The sequence below is a fragment of the Corapipo altera genome, unplaced genomic scaffold, assembly GCF_003945725.1.
Source record: "Corapipo altera isolate COAL_440 unplaced genomic scaffold, ASM394572v1 61153, whole genome shotgun sequence".
Lineage (NCBI taxonomy): Eukaryota > Metazoa > Chordata > Aves > Passeriformes > Pipridae > Corapipo > Corapipo altera.
The window spans coordinates 2,101,217-2,125,717 of record NW_020884958.1 but is presented as its reverse complement, the minus strand read 5'-3'; the positions used below and the strand labels follow the sequence as shown (position 1 = coordinate 2,125,717).

At 40.4% G+C, this 24,501-nt stretch overlaps 1 protein-coding gene across 4 annotated transcripts in view; it reads left to right on the top strand.

Annotated features, from left to right (window-relative positions):
• The window catches only part of PLPPR1 (phospholipid phosphatase related 1), a 121,702-nt gene that overhangs the window by 40,014 nt on the left and 57,187 nt on the right, over positions 1–24,501 (top strand). For all 4 annotated transcript variants that reach the window (XM_027663857.1, XM_027663856.1, XM_027663858.1 and 1 more), the window contains exon 2: positions 17,717–17,824. In XM_027663857.1, coding sequence (XP_027519658.1) covers positions 17,762–17,824 — 63 coding nt within the window. In that variant the 5' untranslated portion in view covers positions 17,717–17,761. The remainder of the gene's footprint in view (positions 1–17,716; positions 17,825–24,501) is intronic.

Below are 24,501 nucleotides of genomic sequence, written 5' to 3'. Positions count from 1 at the left end.
GGTGGGCCATTGAATAAGGGAAGTTTGTATCCTGTTGTTAATAATTATATTAAATCGTAGCATGGCTCAGATGTGAATGAACTGATGACCCAGTTCCATGGTGGCTCCTGAACCCTGTTGCACCTCTGGGACTCAGCTGGCAGTGGCGAGTGGGGTTTAGAATTGCATTTCTTTTGTAGTCTTTAGCAATGAGTGCTAGCATGGATCTTTAACATAAATTATTTTTTTCACCTTTTCAACATTCTTTCAAGTCTTGTGCAACGTTACTGAATTTCACAGTTCTGATGTTTTCCTTATCAGAGTATTTTATGTTTCCAGATATATTCTTCACCCTCTTTGCAGCTTATCTTTTCTGTTTCAGTGAAACCATGCTTATAGTGCTGTGTGGTGAATAATGCATGCCTTTCTTTTTAACCCTTTGTCTCTTGTTTCTTCTGGCACTTTCTCTCTTCCCTTCGCTCACATTCATACTTTCCTCATACAAGTTCTAACATTTCTGTTGCAACATGCCTTCTGAAAATTATCTTTTAACAGGCCTTTCCTTGCCCTTGATCCATGCAGAGATTGTGTCCACGTCAAAAGAATCAAACTGACCCAAGTGTTCAAATGAACTTTGTTAAATCCATTAGTCTGTGAGCTCACTCAGGGTTTAGCTACACGACTCCCTTCTGTCCTCAGCAAACACATGCAGTTGGTTCCTGCAGTGCCCTCAGTGCCCTTAATCTGATTTGAATTAGTGGTAGTCGAAAGGGCTGAGTCTCTGTTGGGAGTCACATGAATGTATGAAAGCAGCTTCTAGAACTTAATTTGTCTTCAAATTATTTTGGTATGTTACCTGGACTGGCAACAATCTGCTAAGTCATTCTAGGGAAAACAAAATAGTCGGGAGAACCCCAAACTTCTGTTGATTAGAATTCATTCCAGTTGCCCTTGTGCATACTTACCATGGCAAACAAACACAGCTATGGCAATATAGGGGGCTTTATTTTAAACCTTGTCTGATATTTTTGGCACATTCCTATCAGTAGGGGGTCACTGTCATTACTGTGACCTTATAGATGGCACGACAAAGGACAGTGCTTAAGAGTGAAGTTGTGCATACCTTTGGTGTCTGAGTGGTTCAGCCTGCAAACTTCAGAAGCTGAAGTTCAAAACAACACGTGATGATCAAAACAACACGTCCTGCTGGTACCATTTATGTTGATTTTTAGTGATGTTTTCACATAAGAATTCTGAGATAAAATTGTCTAACGTCTGTGAGGAGCCCTTGTAAGTGATATGTAAGAAAATGTTTTGTTTTTGTTTCTTGCTTTTTAGGTAGAACAGGGTAGGACTTCCTCCGAGAAAAATTCTGGACAGAGAGATACATAAATCGGCTTTTCCTGTCTCTTATGAAACCTTGCCTGATGATAAGGAACATGCTAGTTTAAAAATGGATGAATTTTATTCCTCTGATAGCAATGTCTTGATAAAAAGAAAATGGGAAACCTCACCCCACTGAAGTCACTGGAAGCCACTGACAGCGTCCAGACTGTCTGAGTATTGATGCAAAAGTCATAGGAGTCCTGACTACCTCTTAAAAGTTTTCTGGTTTTCTGTAAGCCCTGCTATGTCCACAAATCATCACTTAGAGAGACAAATATAATTTGAAAAAGCAGTGTCAAGTATCAGCTTGGGATAATGGATCTGTAGATTTTTTATAATGGTTGTAGGGCTTATTTTGCACTGTAGAATCAGAGAACCATAGAATTGTTAGAGTTGGAAGGAACCTTAAACATCATCTACTTCCAACCCCACTACCGTGGGCAGGGAACCTTCCATGAGACAAGGTTTTTCAAAACCCCACCCAGTGTGGCCTTGGACTCTTCCCAGGGGTGGTTAGTCCACAACCTGTCTGGGCAACCTGTGCCATTGCCTCACCACCCTCACAGGGAAGAACTTCTTCTTAATACCTAGTCTAAATCTAGTCTCCTTTATCTTAAAACTGCTGCCCCCTGTCTTGTCACTCCATGCCCTTGTGAAAAGTCCCTCTTCAGTGTTCTTTTAAGTCCCCTTTAGGTACCACAAGGCAGCATTAAGGTCTCTCTGGAGCCTTCTCCTGGCTGAACAGTCTCAGCTCTCAGTTTTTCTTCACAGATGAGGTGCTCCAGCCCTCTGATCAACTAGACTTGTTCCAACAGGTCAACATCTTCCTTGTGTTGGGGACCCCAGAGCTGGAATTGTAATGTATGTGGACACTACTGTGGTGAAAAAGGTATGCAGAAAGTGCTGGTAGCCCTTTCAGCTTTCTGAGAGAGGTAATAACATGGTTACACTTCAGTTTTTTATATATTTGTGTATCCACTGAGAACTGGGAAGATGTCACATTACATGCCTGATCACTCAGGTTAAAAGATGAGAAGAGGCTGTGTGGCTCGTGCCTGATAGCAGGCATTGCCCTTTCTGCTGTCTGTGTTTGATATGCTTGGCTAGATCATTAATGTTAGAAAAGATGTCACAGAGTGCTGGAATATTTTCAAAATTTTCCATGCTAGAAATGTGTGATATATTAAATCTGATACTTGTCACAATTCTTTTTTTTTACATTTCATCCTGCTACTTGTTGCTATCACCAGCACTGTAAATACTTTCATTCCTTTGTTAGAACAGACATGTTGTTGTTTTGCGTCTTGGCGCTTGCATATCTCTTTGCAAACAGGCCCTTAAATTAAAAGATCCTTTGGAAAGTAACTCTTATCAGAACAAAGCTGTAAAGTAATTTATACTTCCCAAACACTTGGAAAGCACTATCATATGTTCCTCATCGTTTGGGGAAGTTGACTGTGTTTAGCTGTCATAGTCATTCTCTTATGAGCAACAGTTGTGACAATTGTTGTATTGCTTATCTTGGGACTCTTTTATGCCAGTCATTATTATTGTGGCTTTGCTCCATGGGACCAGACTCAATACAGTGGATCTTCTCCTCCCCACTGTCATCCATTTCTCTCTCAATTTCCTGCTGTCTTTTTTCCGTTGTGCCAGAATGTATGAGGAGGTGGGCTTGGAGACATTCCAGTTTTGTCAGTAGGAGCAGGTAAAAATGTTCAACTTCTGCATACAAGGAGAGATCCTCTGGGTCCAATTCCTATTTGTCAGCACTGAGAGAGTGATTGCACACTCATTAATACCAGATCAGTGCACTGTGGATTGCCAAGCAGTGGGAAATTGGTCTGGGTGAGGTGGTGGGCCTGTGTCTGTGATTCTGCTGAATTCACTGATTGCACAATTTGGCTCTTCTATGACTTTTTGGCAGCTGTAAGAGGACAGGCAACACTTGATTCAGAATGTAGCCTGCAAATGTAGTTAACCAGTGATACTCTTTTTAACAATTCTTAATTACAGCTATGCTTAGTGCCTGAAAAATGCACGGAGACTCACAGGTCTGGTACCCTTCATCCAGGGGCTGGGAGTCTGAGAGCTGAACTTTTAGTGAAATGGAGACATGATCTTAGCTGTTGCTGAACTCTGCTGTTTATGGAAGTTTTGTTTCTGCATTTGGTGGCTATGCAGTTAGATCAGCACGGCTTTGAAAAATTCAGCCCTGGCCATTTTCATGGCAGCTGTGCTCTCTACAGGGTTCACTAATGCATCTGACTGGAAGGGGAGCAGAAGTATCTCCCTGTGGATGCACTTGTCATTGGCAGTGGAAAGCAGCAATTAGGTCTGTGTTTGGACACTTCTAAATATTGAGCAGCTGAGATTAGCTGTGGAAAAATTGTCTCATGGACCCCTCAGATGACTAGTCTGCAGAGTTTGGATGTCTTTTGTGGCACTTCCTGTGAAAAAGTGGGCACAGGCTAAAGCATCTTTTTGTTTTGGAGGAGTCAGGTTCAGCCCCTGGTCTATTGGCCGAGATGCCAGTGTCACACAGATGTTGGTTGTTTCCTTCTCCATTTACAAGGGTAAGGAGATGCATAATGGTGGCTTTTAAACTAAGCTGTGGCCATGTTGTATGATTGGTGCCTGGCTTTTTAAATGGGATGGTAACATCACATGGCTCCACTGGAAGCTCTGAGAGGAAACTGGCAGCTCTTATGATCCCATAATCTGTTGAATAATCGTGGTTATGATAGAGTTATGAATGGATAATTGACTCCTGATATTAGCAGCTAAATGAGTAAACCTAGGGTTATGAAATAATGGCTTAAATTTGTGGAGAAATAGTAGAGGGGTCCTACCACTTCTCCTGATGTGTCCATTGTATCCACTGCTAGTAACAAGCCATAGACTGAAGTCTTCATTAGCTTTAAGACTTCAGTTAGGCTAACATTAAATTCTTGGCTCTTACTGTGAGGTGTATTTCTTTGGCCCACATAGATGGCATGAGTGCACTGAGTTGGTGGAGAAAGGAGTGCAAGCCATTCTGAGGGTTTGCTAGGTCATCACTGAGCACCAGATAATGTGTGAGTCTGTAAATCTGACATGTCACTTACAATGCAGATTTTTGGACAACTTAAATGATAAAGGATCATAGGAAAAACACAGAGAAGGGAAAATGTGGCCTTTGCTTTGTGATCTTAATCTATCTGGAACTTGGCTGAGGCAAATTTGGGGTTCGTTCGGTGTCAGCTTGTGCAGTGTGATCTGACAGAGACTGATAAAGTTATGCGAGAGTCTGAGTAAGGTGGAGCCCAATAGAAGCCCAGCCTTAGCTGATACTAGTTTAAAATGTTCTCATTGTAGTCCTAGTTGAACAGAGGTCTTTGTCCCTGCATGTCTTCCTCAAGGTAGTTGGATCCCAAGTTTTATTTTTATTTTTACTTTCAGCAGGCTTTTCTGCAAAATTGGATAAAGGACAGAAAAGCCAGGAACATTTATAAGAGAAAGGTCAAAAACCGGTTTGACGTCTTTTTACGGTTATGACTGTGCAAGAGTCTAAAAGCTTTTTCATGCATCTCACTAAATGGTCACTTCCTTGTTTCTCATAGAAAAAGATGACCCACTTAAGAGATGTGAGTTATAGAGTGGTGTACTGACTCTTAAAATCCAGCTTCTTTCAGGACTGTCCTGGATACTGTCCATGAGTTTGCAAAGCTGGAAGGAAAAGCACAACCACTGTCTTATGAAGAAATCAGATGTGCAAGGGAATGCTGGCAGAGGCAGAACAAAGAACTTTAATGCTAAAGGACTAAAAAACAAGAGAAAATGAGATGGAGCATGTAATTTAAGATTAGTTTTGCAGTGAAATAATGAGTTAAAAGTGCTGTGCAGTATCAAAAAATATGAGCAACTCCACTATGAGCTTGTGGAGCTGAGGTGGGAAAGTTTTGAGTGCAGCACTAAGGCAATGTAATGCTTAACCCTAGCTGTTACTAGAGGACCTTCCAAAACTGATGGTGGGGTGGACAGGGACCTATGGGTTGACCTAGTTCAACCCCATTCTTTACCCAGAGGAGCAGAGGTTCACAAGTTCCAGTGCTCTTGCTCATGAGAAACTGGGATTCTTCAAAGAGAATTTTGGAGCACTCTTTGTGGCTGGAATAAGGGAAGGAGAGGAAATGCACAATGAGAGACATACAAAGTTGTTACCAGGCTACTGAGCTGACCCCAAAACTTTAAACAGGCTTGGCTGCAAAATTGGGCCCTTTAGATAAAAATATGTAATCTGAGTGGCTTCTTAAATGAGAAAGAAGTATTTGCCTTGCCGTAGCTGAATGAGAAAATGCTGTGCAAGCTTCCCCTACAGCCTCTCAGCAGGTGGCTGGAAAAGCCTGTGGCCACAAATCATCATTCTGAGGAGGTGCATTGGCTTCTGGAAGCTTTAAAAGTAGTATTAAAAGGTGAAAGCTACATTGGAGGAAAAGGTATGTGCCAAATGAAAGCATATTTAGGTTAGAAGAGATGTTCAGGCTCTGTCTGTGATCTTTTAAACCAGTGGTGTCCAAAGCAGAGTGCATGTACCACAAGAGGTGCATAAAACAGTCCACTGGGGTGTGGAAAAAAATATTTTTGTCCTATTAATAAATTTTTAGAACAACATTTATTTCATCTTTAGCTCACACTTTTTACTTTTTTTGGTGTGTTTTATAATTTACATAATATGGTGGTACATGTATATGATTTATAAATTACATACACTGGGAGAGGGAGGGGGTTTCTCAGATTTATTTTTCCGATAGTTTGCAGTCACAAAGGTTTGGAGAGTGCCATTCTAAACCAAGGCTGTGGCCAGGATCTGCATATTGACCAGGCTGCATGTAGAACAGCTGTGGTCAATGATCTTGCCCGTGAAGGCATCTAGTTGTAGGGCTTAGAAATATCTGTGCTGCATGCGCTGAGGCAGAACCTTGGTAAGTGAAATAGGAGTGTTTAGGAGCAAAATAGATGATTATGAGATAGAGAAAAATCCTAGGGTTATGAGAGACAAACAGGCAATGCAAACTGCTGCTTTGCAAATGGTGACTTGCCACTTACTTTTGGGAAAAGTGGTGTCAAAAGTGCATGTTGGTGGGAGAACGTTGTGGCAGGTACCTCTCCTTGGCACGGAGTTGAAGCAGTGGGGTGGTGTCTCAGTAAATGTCATGCTGGGACATGACAGAATTTAAAAGCGTGTTGATTTCCAAATTGGAAAAGTACTACCTTTGTGATAATATATATACTTCATATTATTAATATTGATTATGCTTAATCGATTAGTAAGATATGAGCACAGTATTTCAGTATGTAATCAGAAAAGGTGTGTAAATGCACATGTGTGTATACATATCTAGAGAAATGAAGTCTTGTGCATCTATAAAACGTGATGTTTTGAGCACTAGGAGCAGCAACTGTAAATAGATCAGCCTAGTCTAGGACTGCCTTCCAAGATAAACTGAGTTTTAACAGACCACATAGGTCTTTTAGTGTTGTGAATGGGGTGATTGCACCTTTTTTCTACTACTGTAGTTGGGGTATTTTAAAAAAGCAGTGTATAAATCAGTGACCCTCAGAAAATAACAGATGTATGCACACACACATATGCTCATAGAAGTGTCCACAAAGTATTGCAAGCTAACTTTCTGTATACAGTTTACCTGCAACAGGTGTATGTCTCATTAAAACTCTGTTAAAAACCGTGATTTTAATAACATTACACTCTTAGAAGTGACATTATGGTCTCAGCTACAGGAACTTCAGGATTTGTCTTTTTGTGCTGTAGTCACTTTAAAAGTTCAGATGTTTGTGTAGGCTATATTGGCTTTAAAAATCAAATGTTTAACAGGTCAAACAATGGCTGTGTGAGCTCCTCTGAGGCCTCTACAGGTGTTGTGAGATAAAATTACACAGGCAAGGGTGCAGGCCTCCAGGAAGACCAAGATTTAACCCTAATCAGGAGCTTATCTCAATAGAAAGGTTTGCAAAAGCCTTACTGGATTCGTAGGTGAAAAAACATATTTTACACTCTCAAGATCTAGAGCATTACTGTCTATCAAAGTCTGGGTAGTGGCCTTGTAGCCAGAGAAATGCTATTGCCTATTCTAGTAGCAGCACAGGTTCTGAATAATGCTTTGAGGACAAGGTTTTGTCAGAACTGTGTTGTCAGGGTTTGCCTGGAGCTTTATTCTGATCTTTGTTCACTCTTGTCTAAAAGTGTGATAGCTCTTATTTAATCAGTTTTACCTTCAGCTTACTTTTATATGCTTGTATAATTTAATGCCTATTTTTATAATAATCTTCATTAATTTCTCTGCCTAGTAGGTAGAACTAACAAGTTCTGTATTCTTTTAAAAATGAACTGTCTGAACATAGAATAAAATTGCAGGATGGAGAAGAACAGACATGGGATAATAGCAGAGGCTTGAAAACTGTGGGCACAACGTGATACAACCAGCCCACCCACCCACTATTGGTCAGTTACTGGAAAAGGAGAGAAGTTATGGCTTGGGTCAAGCTGGTTTTAGGTGTTACAAAGAGAGACAAGAGAAAATATAAAGTATAGCTATCAAATATCCAATAGATTGGATATTTGGAATAATGTCTTCCCTAAAACAGTTGTAAAGCTCTGGAGAAGGCTGCCCAGGGAAGTGATAGAGTTACCATCTCTGGAGGAATTTAAAAGACATGGGTGTGGCACTTGGGGCCATGATTTAGTGGTGGATTTGGCAGTGCTGAGTTTAACAGTCAGACTCCATGGTCTTAGAGGACTTTTCCAACCAAAATGATCCTATGAGTCTATGAAATCTGACTGTGGCATGGAATTGCAGAAGAGTGTAGAACAAGCAAGGAGTAAGGTATGTTAGAAAATGTATAAAAATAAGCCAAATTGGATCCTAGAATAAAAGAGGAATAAGCTCCCCCCATCAGCATTGATACCTTTCTCTTGGAGAAAAGCTGTGGACAATGACAGCTTGCCATAACCCTCTCTCTCCTGTTCCAGTCTAAGTAAGACTAAGGGAGGAGTTTGAGGAGAGCAGAGAACAGAGAGGTATTATAAAGTCTGTAACAGATTTTTTACTATTTAGAAATGGTTGTGTTATCATTTACTGTATTTTTTTATGGTAATAAATAGATCTGGACTAATAACAAGTTATTTTTTAGACTGTTAAGATATGTTGTAGTCTAACAGTAAATTCTTAAAGTCTTGACTTTCCATCCAGATTGTGTTTCTGAGGCCCACATAAACCACGTGAGCTGTAGTTCAGTACTGTCCTCAGAAATGGGCAAATTATACTATTCAACGTATAGGGATTATATTTGCTTCCCTTGGCCACATAATGGACACAGACATAAAAAGAGGAAAGCAAAAAAAAATTTTTTTTGTTGCTATTAAGGAGGGCTTCTACCATAGTGTTTCATATGAGGGAAGCGAGCAGATACGGCAGGAATCCTTTGTGCTCTGTCCTTGCAAGGGTTGAAGGTGAAGGTGATGTTTATAAACCAAGTGAACAATCAAAAAGTCCACATAAGATTGGCTTTCTGTCGGATTTGCAGGAGTGTGAGTCCATGCAGTCCTTGTGTGGCTCTGACAGCTCCACTGCCAGTATGAGTCACAGAATATCAGAGGAGCAAGAGGCTCTGCCTCTGGACTCATTGCCAAAGGCTGCATTGTGGTGAGGCAGTTGTTTGTTTACTTTCATAATATTACAGCTTGCAATCAATACTCACACAGTTTTGCTTGCTGGGCCTTAAGGGGACAAAATGAATGTTTTTTTTCTTTCTGTCTAGAGTCCACTAGCTTGTGCCTATTACATGTCTAGTTTTTAATTTTAGCTCACCATGATTTTGATAGGAAATTTGCAATGCAGCATTCATCCCCTGAAAAAAAATTGGAGATACATAGACACATGTTACTCACCTGATTTTGCTCCCCTTGCCCTGTCTAACACCGCTGTGCTCTGTTCCTTCTCATGCTTATCTCAATATTTTTACTGGTTTATCTAACCTGTATGAACACCCTCCAAAAGTGTGGGCTTCCTAAGTGGTCATAGCAGGGTAGTGGGAGGAGAGGAGTCTGGAAATTTGAGACTTGGAGATGTCCATCTGAAGCCTGAGAGTAGCTGGCACTTTGCACAAGCCTTGTCCTTCCATGCAAATGTTTGGATCAGTGGCTGACTTGAACTTCACGCTCAGCAGGGATGACATACAAGAGCACCATGCAGCATATATTTTTGAAATATGTTTTAATACTGAATTTTCTGATATTAGTTCTGTGCAGAGCTGTGAAACTCCATAACAAATAAAGAACAAATACGTCTCATTCTTTCTAACGCTTAAGCAGCCCTTTGGATTTTTTTTTTTTGTAGCTCAATAGATTTCAGTAGGACTGTTGGCTAAGGAGGTTTTGTAAAGAAAAAAAAACAAAGCCAGTTTTCTGCATTAAGGAAAATATCTTTGGACATTTTTATCCTGTATTAAATTATTATAATAATTAAAAAAATAATATTAAAATATCTTCTGCAAAATCCTGATAAATTGGGGAGGGGAAGGGAGTCTGTTGCATTGATACCCCTTTATTAAAGTAAACAGAATTTTCAGTCTTGTGGTTTTACATCCCAGGCAAAACCTGTGGTCTGTTTTCCTTTCCTGCCCTCCATCCTGTAGGAATTTTTCTATACCTCATCCAATGTTCCTCTCATTTGCACCATTACATTGTAACTTTCTGTATTCTTGAAATTTTCTTTTGCTTTCTTTTTTCCCTTCAATGTCTTCCTCTTTTTTTCACCAGTTGACTGTAATAACAGCCTGAGGAGGAGGCTGCTGGTTTTCTCCTGTTGCAATTGTTCAGAGTTTCCTCAGTGCCTGTTGGTACTTTGCATGGAGAGTCACTAAGTGCAATGGAATTGGTTTCAAAGAGTGAAATTCAGGCACAAGCCCTTCATGGTAGCATCCCAGATATCAGGGACATCATACTTCAATATCTAGTTTACAGCCAGAGCCTTGCAAGACTAGTGTAAATAATAAATCCTCTTGATTATTTTCTTTATGGGTTGTGCAAATGAGACACTGAACATAGAGCTCTGTACAATATATTTTCATTAAACTGATCGTTTAACTAATCTCTGTAACAGAGTACTTTATGTATATGAAGAGTTACTTTCACGTTGACCACACCTGCTGGTTTATTGCTGTAGATGTCCATAAAGATAGATGGAGTTTTAACCAATCAAAGGTAAAAGAAACAACCAATTCCCTTTTGCATTTGTTCATTGAAGATCACAAGGCAAATTAATTAGTCTAAGTCAAAATGACATGCCTTCAGATGGATGGGGAAAGGCCAGAAATAGTCTTTCTTTTCCCCAAGATACTGCACAACAGTTTCATTTAGATTCTCTTTAAAGTTTGAAGGGATTAAATGAGAGCTAGAACAATTAGCTTATATGAGTTAAATGAGAGTAGGGAGCAGGATCAATCTTGTTAATTTCATGGATAAATTCAGTGGTTTGTTGTTTTTTTTCCAGAGACTGCTTGTTTCATTTTTTAAAGAATTCCCTTCTTTATTTATCATGCCCTGCTAATCCTTTTGCAAGAAAGAGAGAAGCGTTATCAGATATAGCAGATTAAGCTGACGTGACACCAAACTTTGGTGGGTATCATTCAAACCAACACCAAGTGATATACTGAAAATTTCTGGAAGGAATTCAGTGTATCACCAAATGGAACAGACCAACCATGATGACAGTTTGAGACATGAAGGACAAGGAGAGGTTCATGGGTGTGAGATAGTTCAAAATAAGGCTTGTGGCCATTTTGTTTGGCTTTCTGGATATTAGCATGCATATACCTGCTATTTGCACAGTTGTGTTTGTGTTCTACTTCCACAACATCTGTGAAGTTCTGGCCAAGTGGCATAAATGTAAATTTTGTTGCTAGGAGCTGTGGCATTGAGATTTCACTTTCCTCCCACTTCTTCCACAGTGAGAAGTTGTCACAAGGCCTCTGCTGTGCTGACAGAACACTTAAACTCTCTTGAAGGTATAAGTGGTGCAGAACTGTATCCATAGATTTTATACTGCTGCTTATCATTTGGATATGGGATAATTTTCCATATGAAGCTAGAAGCAAGGGAAAACAACCCTAACAGGACTCTTAAAATCTGTGGCATCCTGTTCTTCTATGGATCAAACTCTGCATTGCCACCACTGGATTCAGCAACACATTTTTAGGAGAATGAGTTTAGGAATCCAGATAGCTATTCATGTAGCTTTATTCATAACAAGGTGGGTTTTGTAGCAAGGGTTGTCATTTCAGATATGCTGCGAACTGTATTACTTTGGTATCGTTAGCCATAAAATGGTTTTCTACTGTGCTGAAATGTTAAAATGTGACTTCTGCAAGCAGAAAAAGGTCAGAACTCTCATCAGAAAAAGTGCTTTTCTGTCTTAAATACTGCAAAATTGTTTTGGGTTTTTTGTGGTTTTTTTTGTGATGGCAAACATGTATGGGCTTACTTTGCATATTGTTGGCAGGTTTTTGTTCCTTTCCTTGCTGTCATTAGTGATATGTACTTAGTTTCTTATAAGGGATCTGAGGAGGCACCTGCAAGAAGTACTTCCACTGACAGGACAATTTATTTGAGTGGTGTAGCAAAACTGGAAAACAGGCATTTACACTGTTAGAAAAGTTTTTAATGAGTTGGATTCTGTGTGGTGAGATTTAGATCCAGTACTCTGAGCTTCTGCTTTGTGTGTTCAACTCCTCTTTTCAGTGTTCTGGCAAAGTAGGATGTCCTGCTCCTCACACAGGAGACAATCTGGGAGACAGTCATCAGCCAAGGGTTGAAACTTACTGCACACATTTGTTCATGATCAGCTACCAGGCAATTTCATAGTTAACAACGGAAAATCAAGTATAACTCAGTCAGTTTTTGGACATCCAGTGTCTCCACTCTGACACCATGTTACTGGTCTGATGGGCTTACTGTTGATGGCTCTTTGCCTCTCAGTTCATAGTGGACGGGCAAGGGGTTCTCTGATGATGGAAAACCAGAGATAATCGAGTGTCTTCCCTCTTTTCCAGGCTCCAAAGTGTGTATACGCTTTTCCTCAAGGGCAGCATGATCCAAAGGATAACTTTCTCATTTGTTGTTAAAAACCAGTATGTTGTGGGTCATTGTGACAGCAAACTGAGTGCCGTTTGTCTGGTACCTTCTAATTGTTGCAGCCGTGATGCCATTTTCTTAGTTTTATTCTTTTTAAGCAGTGATACCAAGCAAGTGGTCTGCATTGTGTTTGGGTGCAAGGCAGGCAAGCAGGTCTTCATGTTACAATGTCATATGTGCTTTTTCCCACACAGTTTGGCTTTTGCAGTGATTCCTGCCACCATTGTGGTTTTGATCACTTTGAAAACACTAAAATGTCTGTACTTGGAGAACACAAAATAGCGTGACTGCCTCTTGCAGTAAAATCTTAGGCCCTTTTGTTTGCATTGGTTAGGCTTGTGTGGAAGAGAGCTTTGGGAAAGACATTTTAACCCACTGTTGTCCTGTTGCAACCTGTTCAAAATCACCTGCATGCTCATGCTGTGGTGGCACTAGGATAATGAGGTGCCTTTGGACATGCCAGGGGTGAAGCTGCAGAGAGAATGTGAGGCTGTCACATCTTGGTGCATGTTTGATCAGCACTTGTGTAAGGGTGAAAATGTGTGTTCTGCTGGTTCCAGCAGCAAGCAATCAGGGAAACCTGTATTACTAAAATGTACAATGAGAACTGTACAGTTCTTGTGCAGGAATTAGCAAGCACATGCAGGGATTGTACTGTCAAGCGAACAGAGCACTTGACAGGAATCTGAGAATAATATGTCTTTCTTCAGCCCAGACATGGAGTCATTGTGTGATGTTTGGCAAATTGCTTCTATTCTTTGTTTCCCCCACAGAAAACAGAGGACCCTGCTTTAAAATGAGACCTGTAAGAAGTATATAATAAATAGTCATTATAATGATACAGTTTTCTGCTAAAACTCAGATAATCATTATCAGCAGTGGCATTAATTTTAATTTGTTTCCTTAATTGAATGGAGGTTTGACATGCGGAATTCCATGTTGCAGTTGGGCAAATTGATGCTTGATGGACTGGTCATAAATTTTGGTGATCTTTTTTTTACTTGTAAACAGAATTCTTAATTTAGTGAAAATAAAGATCTTTATAATTTGAAGCCAATTGCCAAGAGAGGTTTGCAAATTGCTAATAAAAGGTTAAACTAATTTACAAATAGGGAAATGCTGACATTTAACGTATCTTTTATATTGTTATAGAAATAACTGGTGTTCTTTCTACTACAACATTTATATCTTATTTTTGGAACAGTGTTAGCTGCTGCTGTAAAGATTATGAACCTGTCTAGAAGTAGAGGGGCAGAAATACATTTTTTTTTGTGCTTGCATTACATCCTGGTACCAAATGATCAATGGTTGCCCTCCTCACCTCTGGGCCGAGCAGATTTAGGGTTCTGCAGTGAATTGATGTCCCACATGTGCGAGTGGGGCTGTTACATGTGCTGTTACCTTGGTCTGTGCAGCAGTTTCTGGATTTCAGGCTGGTGATCTCTGACTCAGTGGCAAAAGAAACATTCATTGGTATTGATTAAATGAAACACAGTTGAAAACTACAATAAACAGTACCTGTTAGATTTTCTGGATTGTTGATTTGAGTATTTTGTACAGATGCCCAGATATCCACTGTAGCAATACATAAAATATATTGTTCATCTTCTTACCTATGCAGGACATGACTTAAAAAACATAAAGGTGACCACTGTCTCCAGAGGAATGGACCACCAGTTAATTGGTTTGAGCACTGATTACACAGAGAAACAATCAGCTGTACTGTGTGTGCTGCAGGAACTTACGCTATAAAGGCTGAGGAAATGCTAGTTTGTCCTAGATATGTCCTTTTTGCTGTCTGCCACATGCTCGCATAAAAAGCTTCAGTATGTACCTGAATGGGGCATTCTAAAAACCATTCCCCCTGATGGATCCCTGCGGCAAGAAAATCTCTTCAGCTTGAATTCTTTTTTATTTGCTGTCCTTTATATTTACTTTTCAATTCAAGTATGTATATTCTATAGCTCCACTTGTTCTCCCAGGAGATGTCAGACGATCACCTCCTATGCTGTAGATCAAGGGCTTTCTGAAAACGCGTGTGAAGTAAATTGAACAAAATGAGAACTAACTAATTCTAATTGGTTCACCAATGTGGTATCGTACAATTATATATATTGTTTAAAGAGTGAGAAGCACCTCATAATAATGGAGTTTCAGGTTATTAATACACCTTCTACAGTGATCCCTAATTAGTTAGGGTAGGTTTGACCAATTCTACTCCCATGCTATGCTAATGTACTTGGCCTGAAAAGGTCACAGCTAGTGGGATCTAAGAAGACTCTTACAGTTTTGCTCATATGAGTTCCTTAGCAATTGAGTAAAATTGGTAAAAATAGAAATAATAGTAAATAATTGGTAAAAATAGGAAAAAGCAGTACCAAATACTGATATTATAGCTTCTATTTGCCATTGCTTTGGTCAGAGGCTTTGCACTGTGAAAGTTTGTTCAATGTGAAGAGATCTTCATGGATTATAGAACAGGACTGTTACTAAACACTTGTTTTACATCTTATTATAATTCTTTGGGCAAAAGTGGGTTATCTCTGACTGCTGTACAGGCTGGAGCATCTAGGGATTGCTGTAAGGTGTGTTTTGCTGAGTCCCTAGAGGACTCATTGCCAGCTGAAGAGAGACAAAAGACGGTACTCCCCCAAAGATCGTGCTGTTGCTTCCCTTTATTCTTTGCTCGAGTAACCTGATGAAAAGAGCTGCTATGACAAGCACAGGCTAGCTGAGAGTTTTCCCAGAGTCTGGGAATTAGCTGGCTTGATCAGGCAACTATTTAGTCTCTTACTACTTATGTCTGACACAAATGTGTCATCACATAGGAGAGAAGCTGACATGTAAAATGCTTTCGCATAGGCAATGCAGTTTCTTAAACCAGTGGTGCACAGTAAGCTTAAAGGAACGGACACAGCGATACATATTTATGACATCAGGAGTCCCCTAGCATTAAATCAAGCAATTTTATATGACTGCTATGAACCCTTAGCTTCATTGCTGGTTTGTGAACTTTCTCTTAGTCATCTGTTGAGAATGTTTCCTAAATTCTTGGATTGTCTTGCAGCCCTCTGCTTTGGTTAGGAACACACAGCAGTTGGAACTGAGGGCATGGCTTGGGGTTACAGCATGATGTTATAGAAAATCTTGGTTATTTCTAAGCTTGATCAGGCATAGCATTCATGAAGGTGCTGAGATATTAACATCTTTGCACTAAGCCATTTGAAAAACAGGATTTGCAAAGAAAGATGCTGAGTGTTTATCTCCAGGATACAAAAGAGTTTCATGGAATAATGCTCTGTAAGCTGTTCAGACTGTTATTCTACCAAGTACCATGTGTTTGGCAAGTTACAGGGAGAGCCACATGGCACAAGAGCTTGTAGTATGAAAAGTGTGGTTAAAAAATGAATTACTCAGTTCTTTTCCACAGCCCAAATGGGATTGAATTACCTTGTCTTTTTTTAAACGATGACACTAACCTCTGAGATAAAACCCATTTTATCTCCTAAGTAGAGTTGAAGTGTAATTGGAAAAATAGGTTTTTTGAAAATCCAGAATATTTGTATTTCATAATGGGGATACTGTGTAGGATGGGAGTGTCTGAAGCACATCACAGATGACATTCCTGACTGTTTTGTCTGACCTGAAACTGCATTTCTCAATGGTTAACAGTTCAGAAACCATTCCTGACACAGAATGTGGCTTCACTGGAGTCACTGGAGTTGTGCTGTGCCTGGAACTGTCTTATACATTGTGTATTTTACACCTCTGGGTCAAGTTTGGAGGAGCTGAGATAAGGAATACATTAAGTAGTTTATAGGTGGTGAGACAAGAGCCTGCATCATGGTGCAGGTGGCAAGCACTGGCAGCTGATCCAGCTCCTCCATCAGGCTTCGTAACCTCGGCTGAACTCCCTGCTCTGGTCACAGTATTTCCTCCAGTAACCCTGCTGAGAGCTGGTGAGAAAGCACTGACCCCTTGGTGAACCTCACAGGCTCCATATGCCAAGGCCTGAATTGCCACCCAGATGCCAGTGAGGTCAAAGAGTCGTGGTAAGATGCTGTGCAAAGCATCCTCTGCAAAATGCATCAGCTTTCACCTCCTTCCTCCTCCCTGGCCCTGACCTGGGGAGAGGCTTGTCATGAGGACAGAATTTCTGTATGAGTGTTGTCTGTGAGGGTGGGCCTGCCTAAATCTGCCCTTGCTGATGTGCTCGGGTTAAAACTGATAGCAGAGGATTTTGATTGTCTTCTGTGTCTCATGCTCTGTGCAAGGATGCACTTGGCAGCTCCGGACTACATGCTGCTTTTCCAGCCTCACTCCTTCCGTGCTAGTCTATATGTTTCTCTAAAGTCATTTAAACCAGACTTAGCATCTTGATGTGTTACCTCGTGCATGCAGAAAATCACACACACTCTCGGTAAAAATCCTTTGTGTTAATCTTCTTTTCTCTACTTTCCTACTTTTTGTACTGTAAAGACAGTGTCTTAGCACAGAGCATTATAAGGTTATGTTAATTAGAATAGCCAGTAGCTATTCTGGCTATTCTAATACAGAAGTAATGCTAAGTAGTTGGGGGTTTGCATGTTAAGGTATGGATTTATAGCAGGGCAGAAAGGCTCTGCAGTAAGGGCCCAGTGCTTCATTGCATTTTTATTGTGTTTGCTTGTTACGGGTTGGGGTTTATTTGTGCATAAGACATGCTGCCATTTTGAGCAGGCAGGTTATGCAGATAAACATTTTGATCATTTGTACAGTATGTGTGTCTTTTAAAGTGCAAGTTTACAAGTCAATTGCTAAATCTTATTGATTTAAAACACACTGTACGCAGGTCAGTGGGCTGAAAATGTGATCTTGCAATCCTGAAGAAGAAGCCTTTGGTTTGGAGTAGACTGTAATTAAGGAAACTGTTGTATTCCTTATCACCCTTCGTTCTGTAGATAAAATATCTTGTAACCTGTGTCTGTCTCTTCTTTTGTGTTGCAAGGGTATGCTTTCTCAGCCTATTTTGTACAACCTAAAGTTAGACCTTGATGTTATTTTTAATCTGTATTCTTGGTCCAATATGTCATTGCTCTGTGTTATGAACCTTGTCATGGAATTTGAAAAAAAAAAAAAAAGGTGAAACATACCGAAATACCTTTGTCTTTTGTTTTTCAGGATATAAAGTTTTGAACAGTGCCTCCCCAAGAAGTGTGATGAGAAATGGCTTTAGGAAACAATACCCAGAGAAGTTATTCCATCATCCCCTGCTTCATCTTTGTTGAGGTGAGTCCAGCATTCAGCTACCAAACCTACAGAGAAGGCAGCTCTGCCCTGCAGGAATTAAGTAATTTGTTGCCCATTTTGCTAGCAGGGAAGGATGATTTCTTACTTGATAACATAAATATCCATCTTCATACTTGATGCCATCAAGTTCCCCTGGAAACAGTCCTGCATGAGTTATCCAGATCTTGGGTACAAGAACAAGTAGATGCTGTGTTTCCAAGACCTCTCCATCTGGCTTGCTGGCCTGTCCTGTGGTATTTGGCAGAGAACAGCCAGTAGTTGCAGATGTGGGTCAGTAACAGGTCATCTTCCCATCTTTTCTCAGACCCTTATACATCTTGGTGCTCCACAAGAACTAGACTTTCTGACTTCACAGTCTCATGGATCATAGGCTTAGGAAACAACACTCAGCTCTGATTTCCATTCAGGTGGAAGATACATTGTAGATGAGGCAAGCCTGTCCTTTAAGTGTGATGAGGAAGCTTGGCTAGCACAAGGGCTGTGAATTGTCTAGCAGTGAAGCTGAAGGAGTGGATGTTCCCATCATGGAGTATGATCCACATCTTTGTTAAAGGTAGTTGGTGACTGATTATTTTACTCTGTACAGATGCTATTTTGTGGGTCTTCTTTTATTTAGCCTAACACTGGTAGACTGGCCAATATCATTATTAAATCAGTGGTTGTTTGACTTGTGCTTATGAGGCTGGGATGGTTTTCCTGGCAAGGGGAGGCAACTTTGTGTTCCGTAGGAGAATGAAAGCTTCCATCAGATTCACAGGGTAAAAAGGAAATAAATGCCTGTGACTAACCACCTTCAGAGCTACCTGTCTAATCCTAGCTTGGATGCAATACTGACCCTCTGGCCCAAATTATGAGGCAACTTGTGCTCTTCCACAAGAGAAGTGCTAAGAACTGTTGAAAGACTAACTGTAATCCTAAGTGTTGTGTAAGACTTATCCCACTTCTGTTGAAATCTTGAAGAGTTTGAGTGTGCTGGCAGCAGTGGCAGGTGAAATGGGCACTGCTTTCCAAGGCTTCTGAGCACTGACCATTCTCAGGGGACATGGGAAAAGCATGCCCTGGTATCCAGAGCCTCTCTAACCCTTCATCATCAGCTGGAGTCCCCTCCTTTTTCAGCCAGTAGAGACAGTCCCCTTATGTGTTCTCCCTACTTTCTGTGCTACCAGCTTAGCCCCAAAAACATAGTCAGACAATCCCTGGGTGATTAGTGTAAACAGTACTTTTTGTTTTGATTTGAATGGGCCTTTTTGAGTGGTTGGAAAATGAGAAGAGAGAAGAAGCATGATAAAACCAGTAGTAAAGCTTGGCATAGGGCCTTCCCAGCTGTAGCTGTGGCAGACACCAGTGTGGGAAGGTGGCTGAGCCTTACAATGCTCCACAGGGATTTGTCACATAATGTCTGGCTTCCTGGGGAATCTCTGCTCCCTGGGGAAACTGAGGGTAGACTGTTCTGATGGAGACAAAGGGTCACTCGTTTATCCTAACAGCTAGAGAAAGAAGGGGAAAAAATGGGGAAAAACCAGCAATGAACTCAGAAAAAAAACAACCAACAATAAATAAACACTATCAGGAATGAGATTTCTCAAATTTATTGCTTAAACAAGCACTTCTGAAGATTTTTAGTGCTCTAAGTGTATGAATGATGACCATGGTTGGAAGCCTATGACAGAGATATAAATGGTCCCTCCTGTAGACAAGACTGATATGATGGTGGGTTTGCTTTATAAGTGTATATTCCTTGTCCTTTCCTATACTTGCTTTGCTGATTAAAACAAAACTTTAAATTAAAAGTCAGTCAAAACCAGAGAGGTAGTGTCTGAGAAGATGTTCTCTCTGGTACATTTGATGAAAACATGTATTTCTTCCCCTCTTTGCCCACGGTATGGATTTTTAATTTAGCACTACTGGGACTACAAATTCAGACTTGTGTCAAGCATTGTAGCATTAACAACAGGAGATCTAATTTCCTACTGGGAGTGAGAGATGATTGACTGATAGTAGCCATTTGGTCTGAAAATGGCTACCTGTAAACCTTAAGGTACACTGGATGTGTTGTTCTTTTCCCACTGCTGTGCTTCCGAGACTAAAGTAAATGTTGGTTTCTTTTTTCAGACAAGCTGCCCCAGACACCCAAGCCCTGTGCTGGATTACCTGAGTTAGGACAGACCCTGTTTTTGTACCTTTGAAGCAACCATGAGAGTTGATTAGCTGTGTGACACCTTACTGCTGTTGCAAAAAGCAGGACAGCTAAAAATAATCTTACCTGCTTTCCCGATAACATTTTTCTGTGCAAAAACAATCCAGCAGCAGTCATGTCAGCTGGTCATGAGTACAGAAAGAGATGGTCAGTAAATATTATCATTGGCCTGTACCCCAGAATGTGCTGCCTCCTCCCCTGGGGTCTTGTCCTGTGATTAAAAGTCTTGAGATATTTAATCTTAAGAAAAAAATGCTGAGCCTGGGTTGTCATGTCAGATGCCCTGCCAAGATGTATTTGCTAACTGCCCACTAGGCAGCGTGCTTTCACCTAAGTTGTGGTGGCAGTGGTAAAAATGAGGTGTCACAAAGAGTTTGGACACTATAAATACCATTATGCTCAGTGTGTACAAATATGACACAGTTTCAGCAGTTATTCTCATTTCCAGTTTTTTCCATTTCATTTTCCTCCCACTGAACTAATTTGTAGCAGTTAGTTATTATGGAACCTGACCTGAAGATGAATGGCTCATTATAAAAACTTAGACTCTTTGCCTGACTCTACAAATTCCTTTTTATGTTCAAAATATAAAAGTTTTAATAATGGAGAGATAGCATCTGATGTCTAATTGATAATGACATAGATGTTAAATCGACATTTTTATTCTCTAATTGGAAACATAGTGTCATGTTATGAGTAGATTTAAAGGCTAAACAGGGAATCATTAAACTAATTTTGATCCACTTATCAGATCTGAGTTTCTCTCCCAAATAAGGCAGACAGCTTTCTGGATTGTTCTTTATTTATTATAAGATATTTTGTTGCAGTCTGGCATTTGTCACCAGATGTCCATGAAGATCTGGTAGATTACATTTAGTTAAACACATAATCAGTTAATTGGGACATGCAGGAGTCTTTTCCCTGCCCTCCTTTGCAGCCAGCATCAGTGAAAGGAGCCTTCAGGAAGCTTGCTCTCAGCCTTGGTTTACGTATAAGAGGTTACCACCAGATGAGACCAATTTTGTTCCTCATTCAGCTGACATATGCCACTGCTTTGAGCAGTGTATGGACCACTGAGTACCTGGTCCATGAGGACTGAAGCTGTTGGACAGATGTTAAATAATAGTGTAAAGAGCAGGATACCCTAATCCATAGCTTCCAGAGCCCTCTGCTACATTTGGTTCAGTGATGGATGCACAGCATGCAGCAGAGGCTGTGGAGCTGCCAGCTGTTGGTATGCCCTGAATCTATCCCAGCAAATGCCAATAGTGCACAGCAGCCTATATGAGGATTTGCTGATGGCCAGGACTGATCACTAAAGAGATGGTAGGCACGCATGAGAGAAAGTAGGAGAAGCAGCATCTGGTTTGACAGGAAAAAAATTCTCACATATTCTTCTTCTTTCACTTTTCCACTTTGGCCTTTGTTTGCCAAAATTCTTTATGGAGCACCTCCTCCCTCTTTCACCTGCTGGCATGTCTGTGACAGAGCAGTGTCAGAAACACCTATAAAAATGCTTCAGCACAGCTGTCCCAGGATTTTGCAATCCCACTTTGCAAGGTGTGATCCAAGGAGTCCTGTGTTACATCTTTCCACATAGCATCCAGATGTGTACTTGTTCAAGGTGGAGAAGGGTAAAATCACAACTGGTAGAGGTGTGTTGTACACAGAAGTACACCCAGTTTTCTGCAGGTGAGGAGTAAATTGTCAGAACAACTGAAGTCCCTCAGATCTAGGCAACGTCATGCATAGAAGTGGGAGAAGTGCAGTGCCTGGAAAATCCCAGTTCTCTTCCTGGGGGACTGGTGAGCTACCCTTCACCTAATAGTGTTTTCCATGTGCCTTGGTCTTCCTGTCTCTGTGTTCATCTCATTTTGGGGTTTAGCTTTCTAGGACGAAACTCAAGCTAGTGGGGTGTAGGAAAGTCCAGTCTGGCTTTGAATTTGGTAGGTCAAAGTGACTGTCCTTGCATTTTCAGCACATGTGATGCTTATTGTTAGTGACAGAAAGTGTAAGGGGATGTGATAATTCCATTTGCTAGTAAATGTTGGAGGGAAAGTTCCATACTGTGAGTAAACAGCATCCTTACAACTATACATGATTTCAGGGGGGAGGCATGTGAACAACTTTAGAGCCCTTGTGGCTGTTTGAATGGTGGTTTTTGAAGAAGCAGTATCCTCGTCTTCCTGCAAGGAAAACCCTCTCATCTCTTCTGAGGCAACAGCATTTAGGACTGTAATGGCTCTAGATAACAAAAAGTGAAATTTGGTCTGGAGTTTCTGCTTATGTGACATTTTCTTATTCCTTTTTCCTCCTCCTTGCACTGCAAGTCCTGGCTTGAGGGCTTGGACTGTTTCAGGGTGTGAGTTATCTGAGAATTTATTTTCAAGTGCAGTTACTCCTGAAGGAGCTGGGGCCATCTAAGATGTGTCTTTGCGCATGAAAACACTGCAATTTTCTAGAAGCAGATTTAATTAAATTGTCTTTAACGGATCAAAGAGTTACTGAATAACAAGTGACTTTGATATGACTGATGTATATTCCACATCGTACTGCATTGTGGATTATTGTAATCCTGACTATGACAAGGTAGTAGGAGCAGACTCAAATAAGCAACACCATTAAAACTTAAAACATTGGACATCTTTCAAATTCTATAATCTGAAGATCCCACTTTTTCACACTAAATCCATTATTCTGCCCTCAGGAAAGCTTTTGCAGGCAGAGTGGAAACTGTTTCTTCTTGACAATTTGGTATATAGGGCGTTGCAAAGGGATGAAGATTTTATAAGGAAGATCTCTTCTCTCCTTTCCCCCAAAGAATATAATGAAAAATCCACAAAATTCAAAGCTCTAGTCTTACATCTATTCTGATATAAACTTTGGTTGGAACTGTAGGTATGTTACAGCCTTATAGGATTTCTGTTCCTACAATCAGTGGAGTAAATTTTACCTTACATTTTGCTATTTTATGTTTGGACAGATTGAATCATCTTCAAATATCAGTTCAAGCGTAGTTAAAAAATGGTTTCAACTTAGAGAAGTAAAGAAGGCAAGGATTCTTCTTTCTTTGCCTAGCTACATTTTCCTGCCAGTATTTCATGTAGTCAAGCCAACAGCTGAACTACCCTTTAGCAGGAGCATTTCTACAATACTGAAATCATTTGTGTGAGACAAGTGCCCCTTGAACTTCTGTTTGCCATCAGCATCACAGCAGGACTTAGAGAGCTGTGAAAAATCAGTGAATTTAAAACAGTCGTCACGTGTGGCACTTCTTGTAATCTAATTTTTTGTTTAGGTGTTCTGAAAACTCAAAAGATTTTGCACATTCGGGTGTAGTGGCTGGAGCCCTCTAATCTTGAGCAGTGTTTGGGGAGTGTGTAATGTATTTTTCTGTGTACTGTGGTCCACAAAGCTATACTTGTAAGAGGATTGAATGTATTGGAAGTCGTTTTTAAAAAAGTCACTTCTCTCATAAGAAAAATAATAATCCAGTCAGACTTTAATATAATCATTAACTGAAAAAGCATCCCAAGGTGAACCAAATAGTTGCAGTGATCAGTGGCTATGTTCTGCAGCAGTATCTAGTATCCACCAAGTGGGGCTTTTTGATTTTGTTTCCTGCTGAGACAAAAAATAAGGTTTTTTCCAGTGGTTCATGTGCTGGCTCAACCCTTTCCCTTTCCGTAGGAGTCTCGCATGAAGCTGTTTAAAGCTCTGTGCCTTGCTTTCTCCATCTGTGCTGTGCTTGGTCGTGCTGTGCTGCTCCACTGGGATGCTGTGAGGACAAAGTGCCCTGAGGGACGTGTCATGTGCTGGTGTTGTATAAACTGCCTGTCATTAGATCCTCCAGTTAGGCCTGCTGCGTGAATTGGTGGTGACAGATGCTGACCAAATTCAGGGGAGCTCCCTTTGTAGCAGGGTGATGTTTCTGCATAATCCGTATGCTTCAGTCTCTTCTGCTTCTTGGGATTCACTGTTTCTTGTTTTATTCTCTTGGCATATGTATCTGTTTGTTGCTCTTTCTAAATATCTCTTTGTGTTCCGTATTTGCCAGTCATTCCTCCACATTTGCTTTCTTTATCTATCTTCCACATACCTCCCTTTGTTCCAGGTGACTGGATAACTCCATGTTATAAAATTGGCTTAATCTCAGTGAATAGATGTCTCTTGAACATTGGATTAGTTTTGTTGAATTGCTAAGCAGCTTTCATATATATTCGACTATAAACGAAAATCCTTCTAGGTGCTTCACAATTAGGCAGAGAGCACAGAAGACTCTTGGCCAAAATGGACACTGTGAAATAAAGCACACTATTATTTGATTCTACTTAACATCTTGAGGACCTCTTAAAATTAACATAAAGGGGCTGCCCTTGAGGGATTAGCTACTTTATTGCATTTTTCTTTAAAATATAAATGAAAGGTATTCCTACTTGCAGACACATGAAGCATGTTT